The sequence below is a fragment of the Oryzias latipes genome, chromosome 8, assembly GCF_002234675.1.
Source record: "Oryzias latipes chromosome 8, ASM223467v1".
Classification (NCBI taxonomy): Eukaryota; Metazoa; Chordata; class Actinopteri; order Beloniformes; family Adrianichthyidae; genus Oryzias; species Oryzias latipes.
In genome coordinates, this window is record NC_019866.2 from 3,435,195 (window position 1) to 3,458,608 (window position 23,414).

At 40.6% G+C, this 23,414-nt stretch overlaps 2 protein-coding genes and 1 long non-coding RNA gene across 6 annotated transcripts in view; 1 reads left to right on the forward strand and 2 right to left on the reverse strand.

The window, feature by feature from the left end:
- emc10 (ER membrane protein complex subunit 10) lies at window positions 1-5,043 on the reverse strand. Of its 2 annotated transcripts, XM_004071170.3 has the most exons (8): window positions 4,906-5,043; window positions 4,690-4,756; window positions 3,446-3,558; window positions 3,189-3,302; window positions 2,457-2,641; window positions 1,255-1,348; window positions 692-789; window positions 1-285 (listed from the first exon to the last, which is right to left on the reverse strand). In XM_004071170.3, the coding sequence occupies exons 1-7, from the start codon at window positions 4,996-4,998 to the stop codon at window positions 703-705; spliced, it is 753 nt and encodes a 250-aa protein (XP_004071218.1). In that variant the 5' UTR covers window positions 4,999-5,043; the 3' UTR covers window positions 1-285; window positions 692-702. The 2 variants fall into 2 exon arrangements, with proteins under 2 accessions (XP_004071218.1, XP_004071217.1); XM_004071169.3 differs by lacking the exon at window positions 692-789 and having other exon boundaries at window positions 4,906-5,041.
- A 6,653-nt stretch (window positions 5,044-11,696) lies between these two features.
- On the reverse strand, window positions 11,697-19,207 carry LOC110015449. The gene is made up of 2 exons (XR_002290643.2): window positions 16,454-19,207; window positions 11,697-14,781 (listed from the first exon to the last, which is right to left on the reverse strand). It is a non-coding gene; the product is annotated as an uncharacterized LOC110015449 (long non-coding RNA).
- mybpc2 (myosin binding protein C, fast type) overlaps window positions 13,981-23,414 on the forward strand; it is a 65,299-nt gene continuing 55,865 nt past the window's right edge. Inside the window, exon 1 of one of the 3 annotated variants that reach the window (XM_011477804.3) lies at window positions 13,981-14,762. In XM_011477804.3, coding sequence (XP_011476106.2) covers window positions 14,741-14,762 — 22 coding nt within the window. In that variant the 5' untranslated portion in view covers window positions 13,981-14,740. The remainder of the gene's footprint in view (window positions 14,763-23,414) is intronic. The other 2 variants (XM_023957338.1, XM_023957339.1) reach the window with 2 other exon arrangements.

A 23,414-nucleotide genomic window follows, 5' to 3' on the forward strand; every position in this document is an offset into this window, starting at 1 on the left:
TTCATCTGTGTAATAAATACTTTATTCTCACATTAGTAGGAAAAATGAATGCAGTCCTTGATGAATCAGGTTTAAGTCGTGTTACAGACACTTATCGTTCTTAAATAACCTCACGTACAGAAATCAAAGCGCTTTGCCGTTCATTATATGTTTAAGAAAAAAAAGAAATGGGCCTGATCCTGATCATCGCCCGCCGCCGTTACCCCCGCCACCGCCTCCACCTCCAGATTGATCCTGAGCGCCAGACATCATCAGGAAGAGAACCAGAGGGACGATGTACATCCACTGTGGGTGGGAGGAGGGAAGAGAAGGAAGAAAGGTGAATACAACAGCATATTTGGTTTTTAGGATGAAGTGTGATCAATAGGTTTCTATAAGGAGTTCCTGATTCTGTTAAATCTAAAAGAGGACAAACGAGCAGACGAGGAAAAGCAGAATTAAGTTTTAGGGTCAAACCCAAACAAACACAAGACGTTTCTGAACTGATCGGAACCTCATCGAAAGAATTTTTACAATTTTATCATTTCATTCACCACCCTGAGATGTAATTAGCATTTGACCCAAAATACAACACCCCAATGAAAAAGAGTAAATCAAGCAGGGAGGCGTTAGTTATTCACACTGTAAAGAAGTTAGTCACAAACACTGAAGAAGGAGGAGGACAGGTGAGCCACAAGTAAGAAGACTGTACTTCAGTGGGTATCAGCTCTGCTCTCTGCCTCCCCCTGCTGGGGGCTGGGCCGAATTGGAGACCATGAGGAAGATAGCACCTCCCAGAATCAAATACCACTGCAACACACCACAGTATCAAGTCAACACAGCGACAGGGGACACGGCACGCGACCAAACAAGACAGAGAGGAGCTCAGCCGAGCCAAGAGAGGGGACACGGTCCATACGCCTCCAATGAAAACACAGGACCACACGACCGTGTCAAACAAAACTGAACGTTACAGCAGCTCTAAAGCAAGAAAATACCCTTCAGCGATAGTAGGCAGGGCTGAGATGAGGCAAAGGAAAAAAAAAAACCACCCAAAACTAAACTGCTGTTAAGTTATGGACACAGATGCTAAACTAGCATAAAAAAAAAAGAAAGACTTTATTTGCCTTGATGTCAACCAAATTGACTACACAAGAGGTTTGAAAGCATTGTTACAAAGACAAGTTAAAACAGAGGAGGTTAAAGCAACCATCTCTGTGGACATGAAGGTCAGACTGATGGCGATAAACTGCAGTCTTGAGGTGCAACACTTACATATTTAGCGAAGAACGACTTCTGCTCCTGTGGATTTTTGCCTTTCTTCTCAAACTCCTGCTCCATTCGCTGGATGAAGAGCGCCGTCTCAGGTCTGCGGGAAAGTTCTCATCAGTATTCAAAGAAGGAAAAGACTTGTTCCACAAGTCCTGATAAACGTGAGAAGACCAAAGACGTCAGGAAAACAGGACTCCCCCAAATATTTATACAGCTGAGCACTTCCAAAGGATCGTCTTCTGATCTATTTTCAAAGCATTCACGGTGGTCTTGTCATCATAATTTTAAACGTTTTTGAAATAAATTAATGACACGTTTTTAGCCAAAAACCAAAAACCTGTCATTTTCTAGGACAGTTTTCTGCAGTGGCAGGAGTCCATTAAAAATGTGGTAGGCAGAACTGTTGTCACGGGGTGAGCCTGCCCCTACTTACCATCATCCATCTCTCTAACTCTCATGCTATCTTAATAATCCATGCAACAACAGTGGAGAGCAATCCAGCCATACAGTTTGGGTCAAGATTCCAGCGCAGACGGGGAAAACAAAGACGTTTATGGACCCATTTGTCTGCAAGTGGATGCTTTAGAATGGAGCAAAATTAACACAAATAAACTCTTCATCACATGGCATTCGTTTGTCTGCTCCTGATTCCTTATATGAATAAAGAAATATGCAGGAATGCAGTTTTAAGCTTAATTGTCTTTATACATGTCCTCCATAATCAGGAAAATGCCATTAGAACATGTTAAAAACACCAAAACAAGATTTTCATCAGAGTCTGTCTTTGAAGAACGCTTTGAAAATAGATAAAATGATGATCAGACCTAATACAACAAAGAAGTGTTCATGTTATTGTAAAGGAAATTAAACTTGAATTTATCAAACATAAGGAGAAATGCTTGTTGAAAAACTTCTATTGAAATACATCTTTAAGGCAGCTGCTTTTGCTTGGTTTTGTACATTTAGGAATCTTGTGGCGTTTTGACTTTTCTGTTTCTAGCGCCACAATGATTTTAAACAGTTATTCTAGATAATGCTGCATTAGTTCATATGTGTGTCAAGACAAGCAGATAAGAGTGGTAGCTGTGGTCAAATATACAACCCTGAGCTTGTGGCAATACAGCAGATAGCATCGGCTCCAGAAAAAGACATTTTTTAATATAAATAAGAAAAGAAAAACTAAAAAAAAAGAAACCAGGACTGACCCTGGTGCGTTGACTGGAGCCATGATGCTGAGCGTGGTGTTGAAAACCTCAAGATCAACTTCGTCTTCCACCTCGATTCCCCTGCAGGCTCCAGGTAAAGTCACTATGGAAACGCCGATGAGGTATCCGGAGACGTCGGTGTGGAGCGTGATCACGTCACTCAGGTGGGACTCAACCATGGCACACTGAGGATCACAGAGGAGAAGCAGGCCAACCTTACCACGATGTAACCTCTGAAGTGTACCAGCTAGTTAAAGCTAAACATAAATTTCCTCTCTAGTTGTAGTTCAGCCTGAAAGGTGATGGCCTTCAGACAAACTTTCTCAGCTAAGCTTAGAACTTAAATCTACCAAAAATGATAAGAACTTTTTGATTTGAAGAATGAAAAAAAACTCATGGGATATTTCAAAAGATAGAGGAAAAAACATCAAGGTAATCACATATATCTAACTAAAACCTTTCAATCTCTTCCTCTACATTACAACAGCATTTTTGTAACTTTTAACCTCTTTCTAAAAGGCATTTTCTATGTGTATTTATTCTATTGTTTATCATTTAAACAGAAATATTTTTCCACAAAATAAATTGAAAACAAATACAATTGACTAATTTTCACAAATAGAATCAACAGAGACTTGCAACCCCTTTGGTTTTATAATAAAACAACCTGATCTGAATGTGGTATTTCCTGAAAACCTTTAAGATGAATCTGATCAAGAGTAGACCACGTACTGCTCTGACAAATGCTGTGAGGTGACCTTCACTCTGCCACTCGGTCTGTTTGTCTGCCTGCAGAAACACACGGGGAACTCGGATTCTGTAGAGGCCGTCGACTGCAGCCACTTCCTGAGGACACAAAACAAACCACAAGCTGTTGTCCAACGCCTTCGTATTGCAACACATTTTCTAAAGTCATATCTGTCTGCAGTAATGTTATTTTGCATGGATCTGTGGGGAGTGCTGTTATTACGATGACACTATTAGCTCACCTTCAGTTTGGTTCTGTCCTCCTCTGAGAGCTGGTTCTGATTTAAAGAGACACTTGGCTCCCGACCAGTTTTCAACATAAGTGATCCACGTAGCTGAAATTTTGCTACATCATCTAGGAGGGAGAAAACTCATTAGCATTAACGATTAACTCAGTCCATCAGTCTGGTTTTACATTAATTATTATTTTCTCTCTGTGCTTCCAAGATAACAAGACTTCCATCACTTTCAGTCTTTCGTTTTCACCAATAATCTGATCTCAGACTCATCTATTGATTGTAATTTACCACTAAATCCACTTTAATTCTGAATAAATAACATCCATTGATCAGGATGTTGAATACTTTCCCAAAACTGAAAACTTTTTAAGACTCAATAGAATAACAAGTGTCTGACATTAAATATATTTCATATAAATAATAATCCCAAATATGCAACATATTGTAAATGGTTAACAAGTATACTCCTTATCTCCAAGAGAGATATTGAAGATATATGCATTAGATATGTAAACAAAGCTTTGAATTTGTTAGAAACTGAAGGGTTATTTCCTTTATTCAAAAAAAAAAAATCTAGAAAAAAACTAAGCAACTATTTGTACATAATATTCTAAACACGTTTGGCCAGTGCTGAGGTTTTTTTCGTGGTCACATGGATCAGAGGAAGAGTTATGCTTATGGTAATACGTGCGACCATTAGCAACATTTAGACTTAACATACGTGCAGGTAATTCACCAATGTGCATCTTGGTGAATTTCTATCATTATTTTTGCTTGGTCGCACTTAAATACATGCAAATAACATCAGCCAAAATTAAATAAATAAAGAGAGAAAATATACAAGTTTTATTACATAATTGTTTTTGTATATGCACAAGTATGTCTATTAATGATTAGGAGTCATTTTAATGCTATTGTCTAGAGGTGTATGTTTAAAGATACCTATTCCGTATCTATTACACTTTTATTTTCCAATCAAATCACGACTAATCTTAACTTTTACATTTAATTTCAAATCTAAATGATCAAAGATTATCTTTAACAAGTAAACAACTGGTTTGGACACTACTAATTTTAAAAAAGTCAGGTCAAATTGACAATATTCTGTCATTATTAAATCAAAAAGGGTCTTACAACCACCAATTTCAAGTTATAGTTCTCTTCATTTACAGAACCTTTAGCAGCTTGCTAGCATGCTAAAACGCAACAATACAAGTACAACTCATGAATTAAAATACTTTTCTCACCAAGTTCAAACGAGTGTTCAAGTGGCACAGATAAACCATTGAACTCGGCTTCCAAACCATCACTAGCCTGGAGAACAAACAGGGAAAAAATAATGGATTAACCTTCCCTCGAGTCTTGGCCAAAACATGCTAATGCTAACATTTTGCTATATATGCTTTAGCTTCCGCTTTACCACGCCCTCTGACATAATTTCAAATCTCATATTTCAGTCTTACCCTTCGACCGTTATTGGAGTTTACTAAGTTGATGGATACAAATAACCAAACGCAGAAAACACCTGCTCGATTGTTCGTTAGCACACGAGCCATTTTAACTGAACTGGGAACCGGAAGTAAGCTTCACAGTGTACCGTCGCAGTAAAAGCACTTCCGGAGTTTTTCTTTTAAACGCATCGCACGAAGCCAGTGGCATTTTTTGATTGATTTTGGAGTGATGTTGGAATTTTTATTTTTTTTATTTTGCATCAGTAATTTTTCTCATAGCAATTTATAGATTGCAGAATCAAAACATATTAAAATACCTTCATGTAAAAAAAAAGTCTATAGGTGCAGTCTGTTGCAGGATCACAGAGCTGTATTATGTGATTTCCTGTATTTTAAAGGGTGTGAATAAAACGAAAGGTTTAAAACTGCTGTTTTAAATGACAATAGTGATGGGATGATAAATCCTCTTGCACTGACACATCCAAGACCAGCAGAGGCTGCCAGCACTCCGGAAAGTGTTTAACCCCCAAGTGCTCCGAAGCCATTTACAATTCCATTTTAATGGCTGAGCTGAACACCAAATATTTATGTGCTGCGTTCTAGGGGAGCCATTCAGAGTTTTAAATCCTTAAAGCAGCCTTCATTCAAAGCTCTTTTTTGTTCAGTAGTTCAAACCACCTAGAATTGATCTCAAGATGTGGATCAGTGTGTTTTTTTGTGAAATGTTGGTGAAACAGACTGTCGTTTATATTTGTCACTGTTGTGAAACTTTAAAAGATAAATGACAGTAGGTGTTTTAAACTTGGTTTCTGAATAACATTGTTCACACTGTACTTGAGCCTCAACTACAGAAACCTAAACCGACTGGGTCAGGAGAGGGCAAACTACGGCTCGTGGGCCGGATCCGGCCCGCCTCCATGTTTGGTCCGGTCCGGCCATGAGATCAAGACCCACATAGAACAAGATATTTTATTCCACTTCTCTCCAGTCTGTGCCCTGATCTGAAACCCCCTAAAACCCCTGTCAACTTAATTGCTTTAGAGAAATTATGCTGCTTATATATTTTCCAAACAGCGCACCCTGTTCCGTGTCCTGGTTGGCTGAAGATCTTTTTAATAATCCGTGCCGTGCAATCTCCTGTACAGAAACGCACAGTTTTTCAGTAAATCTTTGATCGTGATCAGACCTTTGTTTTCATGTTATAATCCTAGACCTATTTTACTATGAAGGTTTGAACCTTGAGAACTTAAACAGGAGAGAAAAGTGTGAAGTGTTTTACTGCTGTAAAACATCCTTCTTCGCCGATTTCATCGATCACAACTTATTTTTACAACGAAACTCCTGCAATAAACGAGGGACTACTGTACTGGTGAAAAGTTAATGCAGATATTTACCAAGCTGCAGCAGAAGACCAAAGAATTTGGCCCTTTTTTCATCATCATTGCAATAGAAACAGACTAGCAGGACACAGCGCAGCAGCCCAGTTTTAATCGTGAAGTTTATCGCAAACTGAGAGACATGTGAGGAGCTGCAGGCCTCCAAAGCAAAGACAGGGGAAGACAGACTATTTCTTGGTTATATTTCTGAAATGTATTATTTCTAAGGACATTTTTCTTAGAAAAATTTTAGTGTTGTTTATTTGATTAAAAGGATCATGAATGAATAAATGAATGAATACATCTTTATCCATATAGCACTTTATAATTCCTTCAGGGTAGCAAAGGGCTTCACAATGAAAGAAAGAGGCCTCATTTAGCATCCACTTGGTGTTGGAAGATTTGTTGTTTTTCCTTTTCCGATCATTGAAACACCACATGAACGCAGCATTTCTCTAAGCTTGCGTTTGACCGGAGGTACATCAAGCCATTGGTGCAACCGGCCCTTAAATTCGGAACAGTTTTGAAATAAAAACAGTTTTAAAATGTATAATAATAATTCAGTCTCCTTTAGTCCAGATTCGATGTTATTTCTTTCTCTTATAAAGTGAATTACCAAAACACCCCATGCATCTGCTCATGGTCTGGCCCTTTTTTCTTCCTTTCAAATTTTAGAATCCTTTGAGGCCCATGAGTTGAAAAGTTTGCCCACCCCTGATCTGGGTAATCTAGCTGGTGTCCTTTGAGACACCTTAATATGTTGACCTTATTTCTGTATTTTCACATATCCTTTTTGAGATTTGGCTTCAGCTTTAAGATTTTTGTTTGCTATTTTGTTTATTCATTTTTAAAAACTGGTGCTTCTTTATTTAGTTCAAGAGGCCTGATGAGAACAGACTATGGCATGTGCCACCTCCAAGCCAGCAGTCATGGATCGCTGTTCTTCCTTTCCTGCGCTGCATTCGCGGAATGCTGATGCAAGCTGTTAATTTAACAAGGTCTAAAGTTGTCAAAATGTTGTTAAACACTTTGGGTCAGCTAAAGGGCAGATACTCTGTGACTGCACTGACAAGGTGCCAGAGATGACCAAAACTTAAAACCAGAGAGGAAGGAAATCAGGTGCAGCTTTCTGCCAACTATGATTGATATGAATGATTTCTGTATGCTTATTCTGAGCTGAAGAGATCTGCTGACACACCAAAAGCCCTCTCTGGATAGACGGGAACGAAATCCATTATTTGAAATGTCAATACTCTGGTTTTAAACTTCTGAAAAAGGAGTTCAGCAACCATCTCTTAAAGCTCAGTCTACAGAGGATTTAACGTTTTTGTTGACGACTATTCATTGCGCTATCTGCTACAATTTCTGCCAGGATAGACTGAGGATATTTGTATGAGCTTCATCTGTGTAATGATTATTCTAGAGATTCTTGTTGTGTTGTTGTTGGTGGAAACAGAGTGGGTCTCCGTGGGCTTCTGCAAAGGTGCAGATCTTTGTATGGAGCATATGGCGACAGAGGCATGGGATTCCCTGGGGTCCTGCCTCTGAAACTGTGCAGACCTATGCTGTTTCTGGGCCATCCCGTTACTCTCTGTCACAGCCCTGAGCAACAGTGTCAGCTCACTATTCCCTGGAAATAATAAAAACACACTTTACGTGTTTTCATTCAGCGCTCATTCTACGCTGAATGAAAACATTGTCATGGCTTTTCAACCTGTTTAAAATTGAGTCGTTTGAGGCTTTCTGGGAACTAAAACTGAAGGATTTTATCACTTTGATTCTGCATCTGAACTTTGGTGTTTTTATTTTTGTCACATGTGCTAAATCTGTCCAAATATATTCATAAAACTTAGGAAAATAATGCAAAATCAGCAGGTTTCCCATGCTCCTCCTGACCAAAGAAAACCTGTTAACGACCACTGCTGCTCCCAAACTGCTAAGGGGTAAAAGGAGGCTTAAAAATAGTAGAGAGACAGTGGGAGGAGCTTCGAAGTTACATCATTCTGTACAGTAAAATAAGCTGACAAAGCTCAGAGTTTTCTTTAAACATCATGGTGCACTTTTCTCGCAACATGAAATGCTAAAAATCATTGCTTCGGCTGCTGGAGCTGCTGTGATCAGTGTCAGCTCCTCTGCTGTAATTCCCCTTCAAGCAGGAGCTAATGAGGTTTATCCATGATGAAGTAGCTGTACAAGCAATGGCCACACATTTGCACACACACTACTCAAAGGTCAAGGCAGTGTGCACTGGTGGCTGCCTGACAAACGCCTTCCCAGCACAGAATGAGACATAATAGCGGTCAGCTGCAGCACGAAAGCAACATTAGCTTTACAGAAATGCAGATACATAAAATCTAACTTCAGAACGTTAAAATTTAATTTCAGCAACATTTTCCAAACTTTATAAAATGTGTTTTCATGGTTTAGAATTTCTGTGGGGTTTTTGCAGCATAAAAGATCATCATACGAAGACCAAAATTTTATTTTTTTTAATTACAGAAATTCATTTGCATGTTTTCTGCGTATCCTCTCGTGTAGACCATCACAAATAACAAGGAAGCAGTCAGCCGAGCAAATCCAGGAGTAATTGAGTTAAAAAGTCAGGTATTTAACGAAGAACTTTGGGTTATTTTTGGGTTGTCACGAAAATGTACACATACTCCTTCAGACAATATCACTTTTGTTGCATGATGTTTGCATTTTCACTTCCTTTTTTAAAGGCACATTTTAAAATCTTGATTTCCAAAAGTAGTTGACCAATGTTTTTTACTAAAGGTTATTTATTCACTACATTTCCACTCAAATTTAAGGTCAATTTTATTTATTTTTATTTTTTATTTTTTTAACTTGTCCTGTCCAACAGCTGGGCAGACAGATGAGAGCTGAGGGCCTCTTGTGTTGGACATATTTTACTTTAACAAGAGGGGTTATTCATCTTCAGACAAACCAAAGGTATGTCTGAATAAACCCCTTTTGTAATTGAGGCCAAACTTTATTAATTTCAATCATGTCTGAAAATCTTTGGTGTTGGACCGGACGGAAAAGGAAAGAGGGGAAGAAGAGAGAGGGACGTTAGAGAGAGGGGGGTAGGGGTGATAATAGGAGGGGAAGGGGGATAAGACCATGAAGCAGCATAAAGCAACAAGTTTACTGGTTGTTAATCATTATGGTAAGGTTCAAATGTAGAAAAAAAAAAAAGGGGCGGAGCCTGTCCACACACACACTCAAATGTTATAAACACACCTGCTAGCTGCAAAAATGTCCACCTGTCGACATGTACACAAAACAGATAGTGTTCACACGCATACTTATGCCTTAAAACCAACTAGTGTGAAATATTTCAGTCATTCAGTCATGCAAACTGTTAGTGCAAAGGTGAGCTAACACCTGTGCTCAGGTGAGTGTTTATGTTCTTCTAAAATGGATGGTGGAACGTGAAAAGAAGGAGGGAGAGTGCCCAGCCATCCCCACCCCAAGACCCCCACCGCAGCAGCAGCGGCAGCCGGAATCCCCCCAACGCCACACGGGAACCGGCAGGGAACATCCGTCGCCCGGGCGACCAAGCCCGCCACCCAGGCCAGGGCCAGCAGGGCCGCCGCAAGGCCCCCAGAGCCAGAGGCCAGGGACGCACGGAGGGAAAGAGAACGCTGCCCCAGCCCAACCAGGAGAGCAGCCCCCCCGCCGCGCCGGGAGAACCCAACGCAGGGCCCCACCGGAGAAGGACGCTCACAGCCCCAAACGAGCACCCCACCACCACCCAGGAGTTCCGGGCATCCCCCCGCCCCAACCCCAGGTACGAGCCAGGACCCCCCAAGGGAGACCCGCTCCGCACTCCAGGCAGCCATCCGCCCGGCCCACGGTTGGTCCAGGGAGGAGCGAGGCAGGGGGCCCGCCGCCCCCGCCCAGGAGGGGGGAACCACGGGGAAAAAAAGAGGGCCCACAAGGGGTGTTATAAATATGGCCCGACCAGGCTCGGCCACAGTTGGAAATTTGGCGGGGCCCAGCACTCAGGAGCAAGGACCAGAACCCACCCCCCAGGGACCAGACACCCCCGGCTCAGATGTAATGTGAACCCCCCCACCGCGCGGAGAGAGCACCGCCGGGCCCAGGAAGCCGGCACCCCGGGGACACGGCCGCCGCTGCAAAGGGGCCCGTACCCCCCACCAGGGAAGAGGCAGGGGACAGACGGACCCAGGTCCCACCTTCCTTGCAAAATGTGTGTGCGTGTATGTGTGTTTGAAAGGGTGTGTGTGTGCATGTGTGTGTGTTTATGTTGGGATGTATATATTGAGGGGGGAGGGGTGTGTGTACTAAGGGGGGTGCGGTTAAAATTGGCGGGTAGGGCACTAAGGGGACATCTCCTGATTACTCACAGTGACGTCCCCTCACCCTCCCCACCAAGGGGCACCAAATGTCTAAGGTGGGGTTAAAATTGGCGGGTAGGGTGCTAGGAGGACATCCGCTGCTTGCTGGCAGTGATGTCCAAGCACCCCCCCTACCAAGGGCCCTACATGTCTAAGGTGCAAATAAAACCGAAAGAGGGGGGGCCCACTCCATACGGCAACCACAGGAGGGGGGCCACTGCCTAGTAAACCCCCCCCCCCCAAGGCTCATCGCAGGCTAAGCCCCCCACCCCCTCACCCTATTATGAGGTTATATGAGGAAGGGGGTAAGTTGGGGACAGATGATAGACTGTCCCCCGGTGGTCAAACAGCTGTCCCCCGCCCCCCCCAGCAAGGGGGCCAGGCCCACCCAGCCCCGGGGCCCCACCCCCGGAGGCGCAGACACCCCAGGCCCAGCACCACCACCCCCACACAGAGAGAGAGAGGAGCCAGAAAGCGCCGGCCCCCCCCGGAGCAAGCCCAGGCCCCCACCCCCAAACACCAGCCCTAGAAGAGCTCTGGTCAGGCCTCGACGGGACTGAGGCAGCCAACCGGCCGGGGAAACCGCCGATGGCCTCAGCGGAGACCCCGACCCGTCAACCCCCCCTGCCCCGTACCAATAGTGCCCCCCCCCTCCCCCAGAATGCCCCCCCTCACAGGACAGGGCCGACAAGACCCCCACCCCACCCCCCCCCAGACCCCGCAGCCGAAGCGGATGACACCCAGAGCGACCGGGGGCCCCAAGAGGGTTTAAGGTCAATTTTAAAATGACTAATTTAAAAGATGTTTACATTACTGTATCATCACAGAAGAAACTTAATTAGGCTTGTGAGTCTGTTGTGTTTTCTGTTAAATGTAAATATGGTTTCTTCAAACATTTTAAATGTTTTTTTGTGTCCAGAACATTTGCTCATATCAAAAAAAACTTTTGGTGGTTGAAATGCAGAAGCTGTTTATGTCAAAGTGTTTGTTTTATACTTAAAAACTTTGCAACCGCTTACAGCACTTCCTGTAAGACATTTTTTCAACAGAAATCAAACCAACAGAAGGAGATTTAGTTTATTTTAGATGTATAAAACATAAAAATAGTCTAGAATAAGAGTTAAACAATAGTCAATATCAGCAAAAAGTCCCTGGTTCAAATCCCAGTTGGGTGGAGTTTGCATGTTCTCGTGGTGCATACATGGGTTTTCTCCTGTCACTTTGGCTTCCTCCCATAGATTTCCCAGGTTGACTGGTGACTGAACAGCCCCTCAGGTGTGAATATGACTTTGTGTGGTTCTCTGTGACTGTGTGGTCCTGCGACGGACTGGAGAACTGTCCACGGTGTCCCACAGTACATGGATCAGCTCCATCAACCACAATCAGGCATTAGTAGGTATAAAGAATGGATGCATGAATATCTAGAGGATGGAGGGTAGTTAACGTTAGAGAAAGTGTTGCCATTTCTGGATTTGTAGTGTCTTTAAACATATTTTGTTTCTTGCTGTCAGTGCAGAGCAATGCATCAAGACTGTTGTGTTTGCATGTTTTCAATGATCTCTGATGATTCTTTTAAGTATTATTTCCAGAAGAAAAGAGGCCAGTATTATTCTTTGTGATATTTGTGAAATAAAAATTTTCACCCACTAATTCCAGCTCACAAATGTGTTGTAATGGGACAATCGAGGACACAGAAAACAGACATTTTCCGGTTTGCTTGCTGCTGACCCACACAGGCCCTTAACAGGCACAAACCCCCCCTGTTCACCCACCTTCTTAATTTAAATGTAACCAGAGAATTCAAATCCAGATCTTAAAATTTTGATTTCTGTTGAAGGTTTTAATTTCTGAAACAGTGTGCAGCAGTCGCAGGACGCCCTCAGTGGGGAAGGAGGAGGAGCAGACCTGCTTTACTTGGCTTAATGTTCACTTCAGTGAGGCTTAACTAATGAAGGTGTTAAATAACGTTGATGTCACCCTCTGCGGCAGACCACTGGATCATGTAGGACACCTAAAGTTAGTCTCTTATATCCACTTCAGATCCATAATATGTTAATAATGTGTATCGATTCAGAGACTTCCCTCAGAATATGAATCACAGCTGATGAGCTGTGCATGCATCAGAAAGATTTATGGAAGACAATTCGGTCTAAAATGTAAGTTATAATATACAGTAAGTGCAACAGCCTGGAGGAGCTTTTATGTCCTGTTCAAACAGCTCTCCTTAATCTTCCTACCGGGTATTTAGCAGTCCTTGGATTTCCAAATCTCATGTTGCACTTGCCTCAAATAGCAATCTCTGCCTCTGTTTTTGACTGAAGTTCTCCACCTAAATACAAAGCTTCCAAGAATGTTTATTGATACTGCCAAGGTTACAGCCGTTCCAACGGAGATGCAACCAGCGTGGAAAACAGAGGAGGGCACGCAGATGAAGAAATGCAAAGTGAAAAGAGGATTAATATGCATAATTTTACACAGATTTTTAAACTCTCCATGTCCAATTGATATCACATTCCTAAAATCAGCGGTAGCACAATAAAGACATTTCTGAGGTCGAAAAAATGACTTCTTGTCATTTTTTGTGGAATACTAATCTGGTTTTTAGCTTTACAATTTTTACAATAAACATTTCACATTTTGAAATTATTTAGTGGTTCATTCAAAGCAAAATGTTTATTTTAAGTGAATAACTATGAAGAATACATTTTGCACATACTGAAATGTCAAAAACCTGAGGGTTGACACTTGATGCACTTTCTTCATGACTTGGGTCCAAGTGGGAGATATTAGAAATAAAATTAACTCATTTATTATATTAAATTATATTATATCACATTATATTGAACAAAAGGTACATGCCTTCAATTTCCTAGGGAGCTAAATTGAGTTTCTCTTAATTCTGCAGTGTTATGGGTACACTAGCTCTTTGTGGATTATTTGTAAGTCGTCTGTTATCATTTGGATTTGGGCAAAATATTTCTAAGTTAAGGTCAATCAAATTCCCAAAGTTGATTCAAATTTGATCTAGAAAAGTCTGACAATATAATTCTAATTCCCATCTTTCATCAAAAGTCAAAGAATAATTTTCACCTAAACGGCAAAGTTGTATAAGAAATTTGAGCTGGAGCTTTACTGGGGCCTGATAGGTTTTCAGAATTATTTGTATTATGTTTGCATTTTCTCTGTAGATGTCCCATCCAGAATTTTTACAGCTCAAACAGAACCTGTCTTCTTCAAAGAGGACAAATTATTTTAAAAAACTTGAAATGTAACGTAAAACAGTTGCCATCCAGAGGAGAAAACACAATCTTACAGGCTTTAGCTCATCAAGGCCCAGTACAAACAGTCACGCTCACCAACACTTAACCGTTCATGTTTTTGGAGCCTCCTGACAGATGCAGCATAAGGAGAAGAACTAACAGAATTGTTACTCTGACTCCTTTTTTCTCCTTCTACCTTAGCTCATTTGAGTGTGAGGCCTGCCTGTGAGGCCTTCAGGAGGAAACCATGATCTCTGCAACTGACCAACAAGGAATGCAACATAAAACCCCCAAATTTATCTGAGGGTCTGCAAGTTGTTGCATTTCTTCCAGTGTCTTGAGGCAGCTTTCAAAGGAACAAGATCTTCCCAGCAGAGATGCAGACGCCAAACTGATCCTAGTTTTTATGGCCTGGAGACATAAAACCACCTTTCTCCTCACCAAATTACAGATTTGTGCTGAACACACTCTAAGTGCATCATTCCAACAGATGCCTCCTCCCTCGTAAGAACATGAAACAAATCTGTGCAGTTAATCAGCTGGCAGGTTTTCCGGGGGGCTGAACTTTTCTTTATGGCTCTGAACCACTTTTACCCCTCATGGTGTCTTCCTCCTCCTCCTCTTCAATCCTTACGACTTCTGCCAAGGTTTCAAGTGACAGCCATTCTGTCGCTCTCCTCCTTTTTTGTTCTACTTGTGGAAGGATGGCAATGGTAGAAGGCGGCAGTGGCGACGGCGGGGGGTGGGGGGTTTAGGTCATAAAAAGGGATGAAGAGCCAGGCAGGCAGATCCTTTTAAGAAGCAGGGAGGAAGACGCTTTGATAGGAATCTCTATAGAGACGCAAACATGCCGGAGCCCCAGAATCCAGGTAAGCGGGCGGCTCCATCCTGCAAGAATAGGACAGGGAAGCGGGAATGCTTCAGTGGGAAAAAAGAGGAATTCATTAGGAATTCTTGATAAAACTGTGTGACTCGGGAGAAAGGATGTTGTTAATGCTGCACAATACATGACAGCTTGGCTTTAACAGCTGTTTATCTCCTTTAGTCCATAAGCAACCCTGAGGAAATTTGCAGTTACAGTCTGCCACACTTCTCACAGCATCACAGAAAGAAACACAAAACTATTTCAGGGTTTCAGTTTCATTTTTACATTTATGGAAACAATGCACTCATAATAAATGTGCAAACAAGCAACAAAAACCAGATATTAAAAAAAAGAGGCCATACCCTGGAGCTCTAAATAACAACCTATGAATATTCTCAAAATCTTTAGCTAGAAATCAAATCAATTTGATTTGAATAACCACATTTTTATGGTCTGTATGAAGATTTCAATTATGAAAAAAAGATAAAAATTGATAAAGATAAAAATTAATCACTGATAAAAAATTCAAATCTGTGTAAAAACAAACAAACTTAGAGATGCTTATACTTTTTGAGAGCCACATATACATTTTGAATTTGATTTTAGAAACTTTCATTATTAAAAATACCTACATGTAACTGCAAAAATGTAAATTACTCAAAATAAACTTGGAAATGAGATCGGCAAAAATGTTTATTTCTAGATATGTGCTATTTTATGTTTCATTATGTCAAGTGGATTGATTTTGTGTATTTTACAATTTAATATTTCTTTGTTTTAAGCCTGTAAATTACTTTTTGTTACTTTTGTATAAAGAGTACTATATAAACAAAGTTTAATTTGAAGTAAGAAATCTGGAAAACATGAATGGAGTTACAATTTATTCAAAGAAAAAAAGATATTCTTTAAAATCAATTGAGGTGGAGTTTTCTGTGGTTCTGGTGAGAAGTCCTTTCATCAGGTCATAAAATGCACATGTGATCCCAGTAATGATGCATAATCATGCAGTATATGCGGCTGAACATTCAATAACCTCAGCAGTGAAACATTAAGGATACGTGACATTAAACCGTACAGTATGTAATGTTTCTATCAGTCACAGGCTCTGAAATATGTGCTGTGCCTTTGTCAACAGCAGCCTCACAGTCTAATAAATCAACTGGTGGCTTGAAATGAAAGCATGCATGAGCAAAGCAGCGACGGAGGGCGGCAGGAGAGGAGGAGGTGACAGATAAAAGCGGAGAGATGAGCGGGATGATTTGTTCGAGAGACCTCTGCCAAGTCAGGTGTAACTACCTTGCGTCGTATCTCTGCACCTCAGACACCTAATCTGTCTGACCCTGACTGCCTCTGCGCTGTTCTCCATCCTTCCTCGCCCATCTGCATGAAACTATATTACTGCCACTGTGTGAGAAAGCCAGAACACCCACGTTTATTTATATTTTCAATTCTTTTTTTTCTCTTTTTTTAGTTTGGGCTGATAGGAATTCTGAGATCGCTTTTGCATATGTGTCAAAGTCGGGCAGATAAAGCCAAAAAAAAGGCAATTTTTCTGAAGACAAATAGTCTATATTTGGTGGGTGTGATTAAATGCATTTGATTTGATATCTAACCCACCCAGAGGAGCTCAGAGCCTCTCCCTTTTTATTCTCCCATCACGCAGTAATTCCACCCCAGCATTTCATTAGATCTTACCAATGTGTCGCCAATCCAGTGTCTTGACATCACGCATATTATATTCCCAACACATCACTAACTTGTCTCTGTGGCTCTTCTTGCTCTTGTGCCTCCACACATTCCTCAGTCGCTGTCTCTGTCTTAAACTTCATCGCACTTTCTCAGCTTTGCCCTCTGCCCCTGTCGATCAGCTGGTCACGGCTCGTGTGACTCCCCCGGGCGACGTCTCCGCAGCGATCCCCCGCTGTGATCTGCAGGAAGCACGCATCCCAATAAACAGTAACAGGAATAGTTTTCCAGCACGGGGGGGGTGACAGACGTGGACCCAGGAAAGGGAAAGAGCATCAACGGTCTATAAAAAAAACGAGAAACTTTGGCTCATTTCATCAGCAGAGACGGTGTCTCTGTCTCAGAACAACCAGTAATGCTGACAGTTGCAGGGCTGGGGTTTGCTGCAGCAGCAGAAATAACAAGCTAATTTTTAATTACTAGTCACACTGCCAGAGGTCAGCAGTGAAACAGCCCTCCCTTCCTGCAGCAGCTTCACACAGAAAGCCTTTGACTGCGGCCCAGAATTTAACTAACAAGGAGGCCTCAGGCAGAAAAACATGAGAGATTTTTCACCTCTGCATCAACTTGACATGCAGAATTTTTCCTCTTTGGAATACAACACCTGAATGTACCTGCAACGACTGCACACAGCGGGAGTTGACCTGTGACCCCTCTAACAAAACGGAGCACACGTTTGATGACGGATTAACTGAACAAAGTGGTGTTTGTGAAACACCCCCTCTGGCAGACCACACAGGAGCCTGCCAGCACGTACAAAAAGACTCAGGGACAGCTTCTGCTTTTGTACTTAGCTTCAGGTGTTTGTACTTGACTTTACATGCCCCTTTAAACTTGTACTCCACTATATTATATTTTATATTATCATAATGTCTTTTTCTTTTTTTGTTCTTTTCTTCACAAGGCGGGTTCCTCCCGACCTTTTCTGGCCACTAAATCTGCTCTTCCCATCATAAGCATTTCATTTACCTGTGTTGATACTGCATATGACAGATAAAGCTTCATTCATTCATTCATTCATTCATTCATTCATTCATTCATTCATTCATTCATTCATTCATTTAATCACGGTTGCTTCGGAGGGCTTGTCTAAAAAGGAAAGAACAAAATGCATCAAGTACGTGAAAATTATCAGAAATAAGTATTTGTGAACAAGGCTGCTGAAGGCCGATGAAGCATAAAGGTAGGAGTGTGATGATAGGGGCTGTGAAAAAGCAGAGCACAACAGATGAATCAGGGTAGGTTGACTAAAAGACCTTACTGGGGTTGGAAAATTAGATGATTTTATTTGTAAGAAGACAAAAAAAAACCTTTTGGTTCTGCCATGAAAAATTCAATTGAACATGGTCACGAAACTCAGGTGTGCTCTTTTGTTCAGCTAAGATGATTTTTAATTGCTAAGTCGGCATCATCTCATCTTTGAGCGATACTTTTTTACTCTGTTAATCGAGAAAATTGTAGAAATATTCAGAGGAGGCAAATTAAGGAATCACACCTATTTTCTGATTTGGTTAAGTCAGGCATGTCCAAAGTCTGGCCAAATGTGGCCCGCATAAAAGTCTGCAGGCTCCTGTCAAAAAAAAAAAAAAAATCAATAATCTGCAGCCCCCAGCATTTTCTAAAAACTGTGAGTACGATTTTTTGATTCTGGCTGGCTTTCTCGTGAGTTCATTTGCATTTAATGTTATGAAAGATTCAAAAAAGGTCAGGCTTAATGGTTAGTCCTCAAACATTTTCACCTCACTAAATCTGGCTCTCTTTGCAAAGAGTTAGGACACCCCCGGGTTAAGTGCTCCAGCTTCTGCATGCCCCTAAAGTTAATCTAGAACATTCTAGGAATAATCGTAATGTTTGCGTTTATACTATGTACAGCAGGTTTGGATCGTCAAATGAGATAACATTAGGATTCTGATCTGAAATGAAATTTTTGCAGCAAATTCCTCATATTGAAGTTGGCTAAAATGCATTTAAACTTGGATTTCAAGTTATTCAAAAAAACATCTTCGTAAAGGGTTTAAAAGGTTCAGGAGGGGTTCAAACCTTCTTTAGATGACCAAAGTTTCATGCAAATGACTTTGCAGACTCATTACATGTGTGTGAAGGGTAAATTTAGCAGTCAAACAGGCAGCCGCCTGAGAATTCTGGATGTCTTCAAGTCCATCATCTTGTTTTTGCAGTGTAGCAGTTGTTTAACGAAAGAGTAAACCTCTCTTATGAGCGGCAGGGCAGAGGGAGGCCTGAAAAAACAAGCGGTCCAGCGTAACACTACCTCATACCGCAGCCATCATCGAGTTCCCGCAGGTATGCACCCACTGAGTGATGGATTACAGACAGATGCACACTGCGCTGAGAGGTCCTGCAAAGAGAGAAGGAAAAAGTTAACAAACACGTCTTTAAAGTTGACTTTGTAAAGGCATCTTGAGCAGAGTGTTGTGAGGCTGATGTACGCTCACAGCTGATGCCTTTGAGGATGATAGCTTAATGCAAAATTTAAACTGTCCTCTTCAGTACAAGCAGATTCTCAACCCCTTCAAGCATGAAAGCGTGCAGCAACGTTCCTGCAAACAACAAATGAACCCGGCAGAAAAGTTTACAGCTGAGCTGTTGGATCCATTCTTGAGTTCACACGTCCTCTTATTCCTTTTTTTAACTGCATTAGAACATATTTCCTTCTCCTTCCCTCATTCACACATAAATTTTCACCTCACGCATGGCAGAAATTGGCGGGGCAGAGGGGGAATCGCAAACAAGTCATAATTCTTATCATCATGACTATAAGACTTCATAATTTACAGCTGTCTCCTCTCCTGCCCCTTACCTCCAACAAGCTTTCTGCATCCCATTCAGACGAGATGAATGACATTTTTTTTAAACAATTTGACAGAAACGCAAATATTTGTTGAGCTCAGTTATCCTTTTAGCCTTAAAGTATTGTCAAACTGAACACCACATATCTATTCTAGTCCCAACATGCACGTAGGATGCGAATTTCTGGTTCTTCTAAGTCCTTTTTTTTTATTTTTTTTAGCTCTTTTCAAAAGACCTGAGACTTTTTTGTGACAAAAAGAATCTTTAAAATATTTACAAAAGGAATTTTTTTCCTTCCAACTAAAGCACTCTAGTCAAAGGCAAAAAGTAGGTCAACCAAATTTGCAAAGACATCCCGTGAGCCGTCTTTCAACGTGCTCTCTGAAAAAGAAAAGGTTTATTCACTTTCCCTTCTAAATCTACTTCTGGAAGTTTGCAGTCATGAATCAGAGAAAGCTTAGTGTTGGTAAAAGAAAATGTAACGAGATTTTAATTTTTGGTCACCCAATTCATCATTATCCCTTGTGCTATCTTAGATGACCCCACCTTTCCATTGACGTGTTCTCCCTACCATGACAAAGGTGGATAAAGGTGGAAAGATTACATGTAATCCATGGACACCAGTGAGGTTCACAAATAATTGAAGAAAAAAGGTTCAGAGCACTGTCTAGTGGGTCTAGATGACCCAACTCCCAATGTTAAAGTGCCTAGGATAGCACAAGGGTTACATGAACTGAAATGGACTGGGACCAGCAACCCCCTGGTTGAAAAACTTAATGTCTCTGTTTATTTTTTCCCCCTTAATTTTATCTAGTTTTGGGCATGTTGCTATAAAACATGTCATAATATTTCCAGGCACTGATCTCAGGGAAGCCCACATTGCAACACGAGATTACTTTTTCCAACGTAAGAATCCCTAATATTTTCCAAATTCTCCCCGCATGTCAGCGTTTCAGCTGCTGCTCTAGATTTATGCCGGGAACTCCTCCCCCTGCATGAGATGACACTCGGCTCAGGTCATTACAGCGATGTAGGTAAGACCACCAAGGCTGTCGTATTAATTTGGCAGAGACTTGAGTGAAACCCGACTCTGTCAGCATCGGCCCTCCATTCTCAGCACGACTGTGTTTTATTAGCAAAACAGTTATGTAACCGTCTTAATGACCTGTGGTCCTAACAAAGACTTTGTTCAAAAAAGGAATTTGGTGATTTACAGACTCAATTACTTGATTCCTTGTTCAATAACATCTTTAGTTTGTGAGACATAAAATCTCAGGAATCTGATAAAATGAGTTTGTTTTAGATCTGGTTGAGTCACACAGAACGGGTAAAACACTTCACTCAAAAGCATGCCAGTGCATGTTTAGAATATTAATATTATCACATGTGAGTGTGGATGGATGTCTTGTTGTCCCAGATGATCATATTGGGCTGTTTTGATAGAAGTCTTCAAAAATCCTAATATATGACAGGGATGAATTGTAGCTTTGGTCAATGCCTTTTCTGACAGATGTTTGACATCCGTCCTACATAGCTGTGGTCATTAATTTGTTTTTGTCTATATGGTAATTGAATTACAAATAAAGAGATATGAAAAAGAAGGGCGACTAAAAAGGAGCCTTGAGGAACTTCACATGAAATTTTTGATTTGGTGTTTAATAAAGTCACACAGGTACATTTTGCGTATTTTTTTCACATATGAAATTTCTGTCTTTTGTAATACATGTGTGATATGTGTAATTCACAAGTGTTTCTTGTGTTTGTCACTTGTCTATGTGCGTAGATGTCCAGGTTTCGGCTGAGGGGTCTTTAGGTGGATTCAGTTCTGAGTTGTTCAAAATGTTTGGTCAGTTGAGAATCACGCAGTTTGTGCACATTTTACGTAGCATATACACAATTATTACGCACAATTTACACACTTCTGTGTGACCTTAGCGAGATTCATACCAGAGTTTTTTTGGCCTTCCACGACCGTTTAATGTCTGTTCCTGTATGTCTAAGGACTTTTCACTCATATGTACCACCGATGTAAAACTTTTGTATCGCGTATACGGCGCACATATTACGTTAAAATGACATAATTGATTCACGTTCCTTGCGTGGTTTATTCGTACTTCTTCCATGCACGTTGTTCATTCGTGATACATCTGTGAAAATCTCACATAAAGACCACAGCTCTTCTAATTTTTCAACGTAGATTCACGTATGACCAATTTTCATCCATGTAATATGTGCAAAATGTACGTAGTGGCTGCGTGACACGCCCTTGATATGAACAGAAAGTAACCCCAGTGAGTTCATTTGAGCATATTTGTATGTATATTTGAACCAGGTCACTAGGATATTAGAAGTTTTTGTTGCAATAAAAGTATGTGTGTGAAAGTTTTGAAAAAGAGTCAAAGACATTTTTAAGCCTTCAAATGAATATCGGGTGTATATACTTTATGATAAAAATTTGACGTTTTGCTCTGTTAACCAGTTCTGCTGGAAAATATTGTGTTGTCAGTTTGTTTATATAAATACAAACAATAATACTAATACTTTAATTTTAAAGTAATTGAAAAAACAACTGCCTCCCTTCTTTATTGTGAATAACATGCCTCACAATTGTTAAAATTGTTTAAAAAAAAAGGATAAAACGTGATAATTTGGCTTTCTCTTCCCAATGAGACATTTTGTGAAAAAATGTCATCTTCTAATCTGATATTTATGAGTTTGAGTGCCTTTTTTGAGTTAACCCTGACAGGGCTACATAAAAAAAACAAGAAATCAAAAAGCAAAGAGTGAAAATAAAAAGATTCCAACTGAAATCCGTGTATGTGGCGAACAATCCCTCACAGAAGTCAAAACCACGAGAGCAAACTGACATTTTTGAGGCTGTAGAGTTTGTAAAAATGCACAGATGTTTCTGTTCTTGCACGATTTTAGGACGACTTCTTTTCTGTTTCAAACACCTCGAGGCTTTTATTCAGTCAAGTTTTCTGAGTTGCCATCTGCTCAAAAATGTACTTTTAAGAAGAAATAGTATTTCGATAAAAATGAAAAAAAAAGAGCTTTAAAATTTTCCATTTTATTTATCTATTATTATTATTTTCTTTTTTTTAAGTCAATAACCTTGTCTACTTTAGTCTTACAATATTATAAATACTTGTTTAAGTAATTCGTTTTTCAGACTTTCAGAACTCTTTAATGCATCAGGATTGTGTTTTGTCTAACGTACAACTCAATAAAAATACTTTAAGATTAAAGAAAAAAGTTCCATACCAAACAGTGATGGTAGGGTTTGTTGTGGAACCTTAATAAAATGCTAGATGATTTAGATTACAGTGAAAAAAATTGCTGTATAAATAAAGGTTTCTTTGATTTGATTATTCTGTAATAAGGTGGCAAGAATGCAACCCTTAAAATTAACCAATAGCACTCATCACTTTGTCAAAAGTGTGTTATTTAAAAAAATTCCTGGCTACATTTGACAAAAATGATACCCCCCAAAACCCTTTAAACTTTTAAAAATATTAATGGGAGTTTTCGCCTGAAGACATTTTTCCTTCAGCTGAAGGTTTTGTGTAGAAAATAAGGGGCAACAAATGGTTTTCATTTTAAATTTTAATAAACTTTCAGATATCTGAAAACTAGTTCAACTTAAAAAAATCTTTCTAAAAAGCATCCCAAGCTTCCCACTAGGATTACAGAGGAAAGGGGCAAAGGAGGTTTAATTAGTTCAGTAATTCAGCATTAGATTTATAAAGTGTAAATATTTTATGACTTTGCTTTTTAACCTAAAAAATAAGTCCTATCATTTTTAAAATAACTTGTTTAAATTTGTTGTACAAGAGCTATAAGCCCTTTTCTTTTCTTCTGAGAGGCGGAGGCTCACTTGGAGAAGGTGTTGGAGTGCAGAGTTACCCCGACACGCCCGTCACATGTGCACTGCTGCTGCAGAACGGCTAGCAGCAAGCATTAATAAAGCACGGGTGGTGGGAACATGTTTCGACCACTGACGCTGTGCTCCACCAAAGACGGGGTCGCGTTGACCCTGGTGTCTAGTTAACACGTCTGCTGTTGCCATAGCTGACGGTTGTAGACATGCTTTAATGAGTTT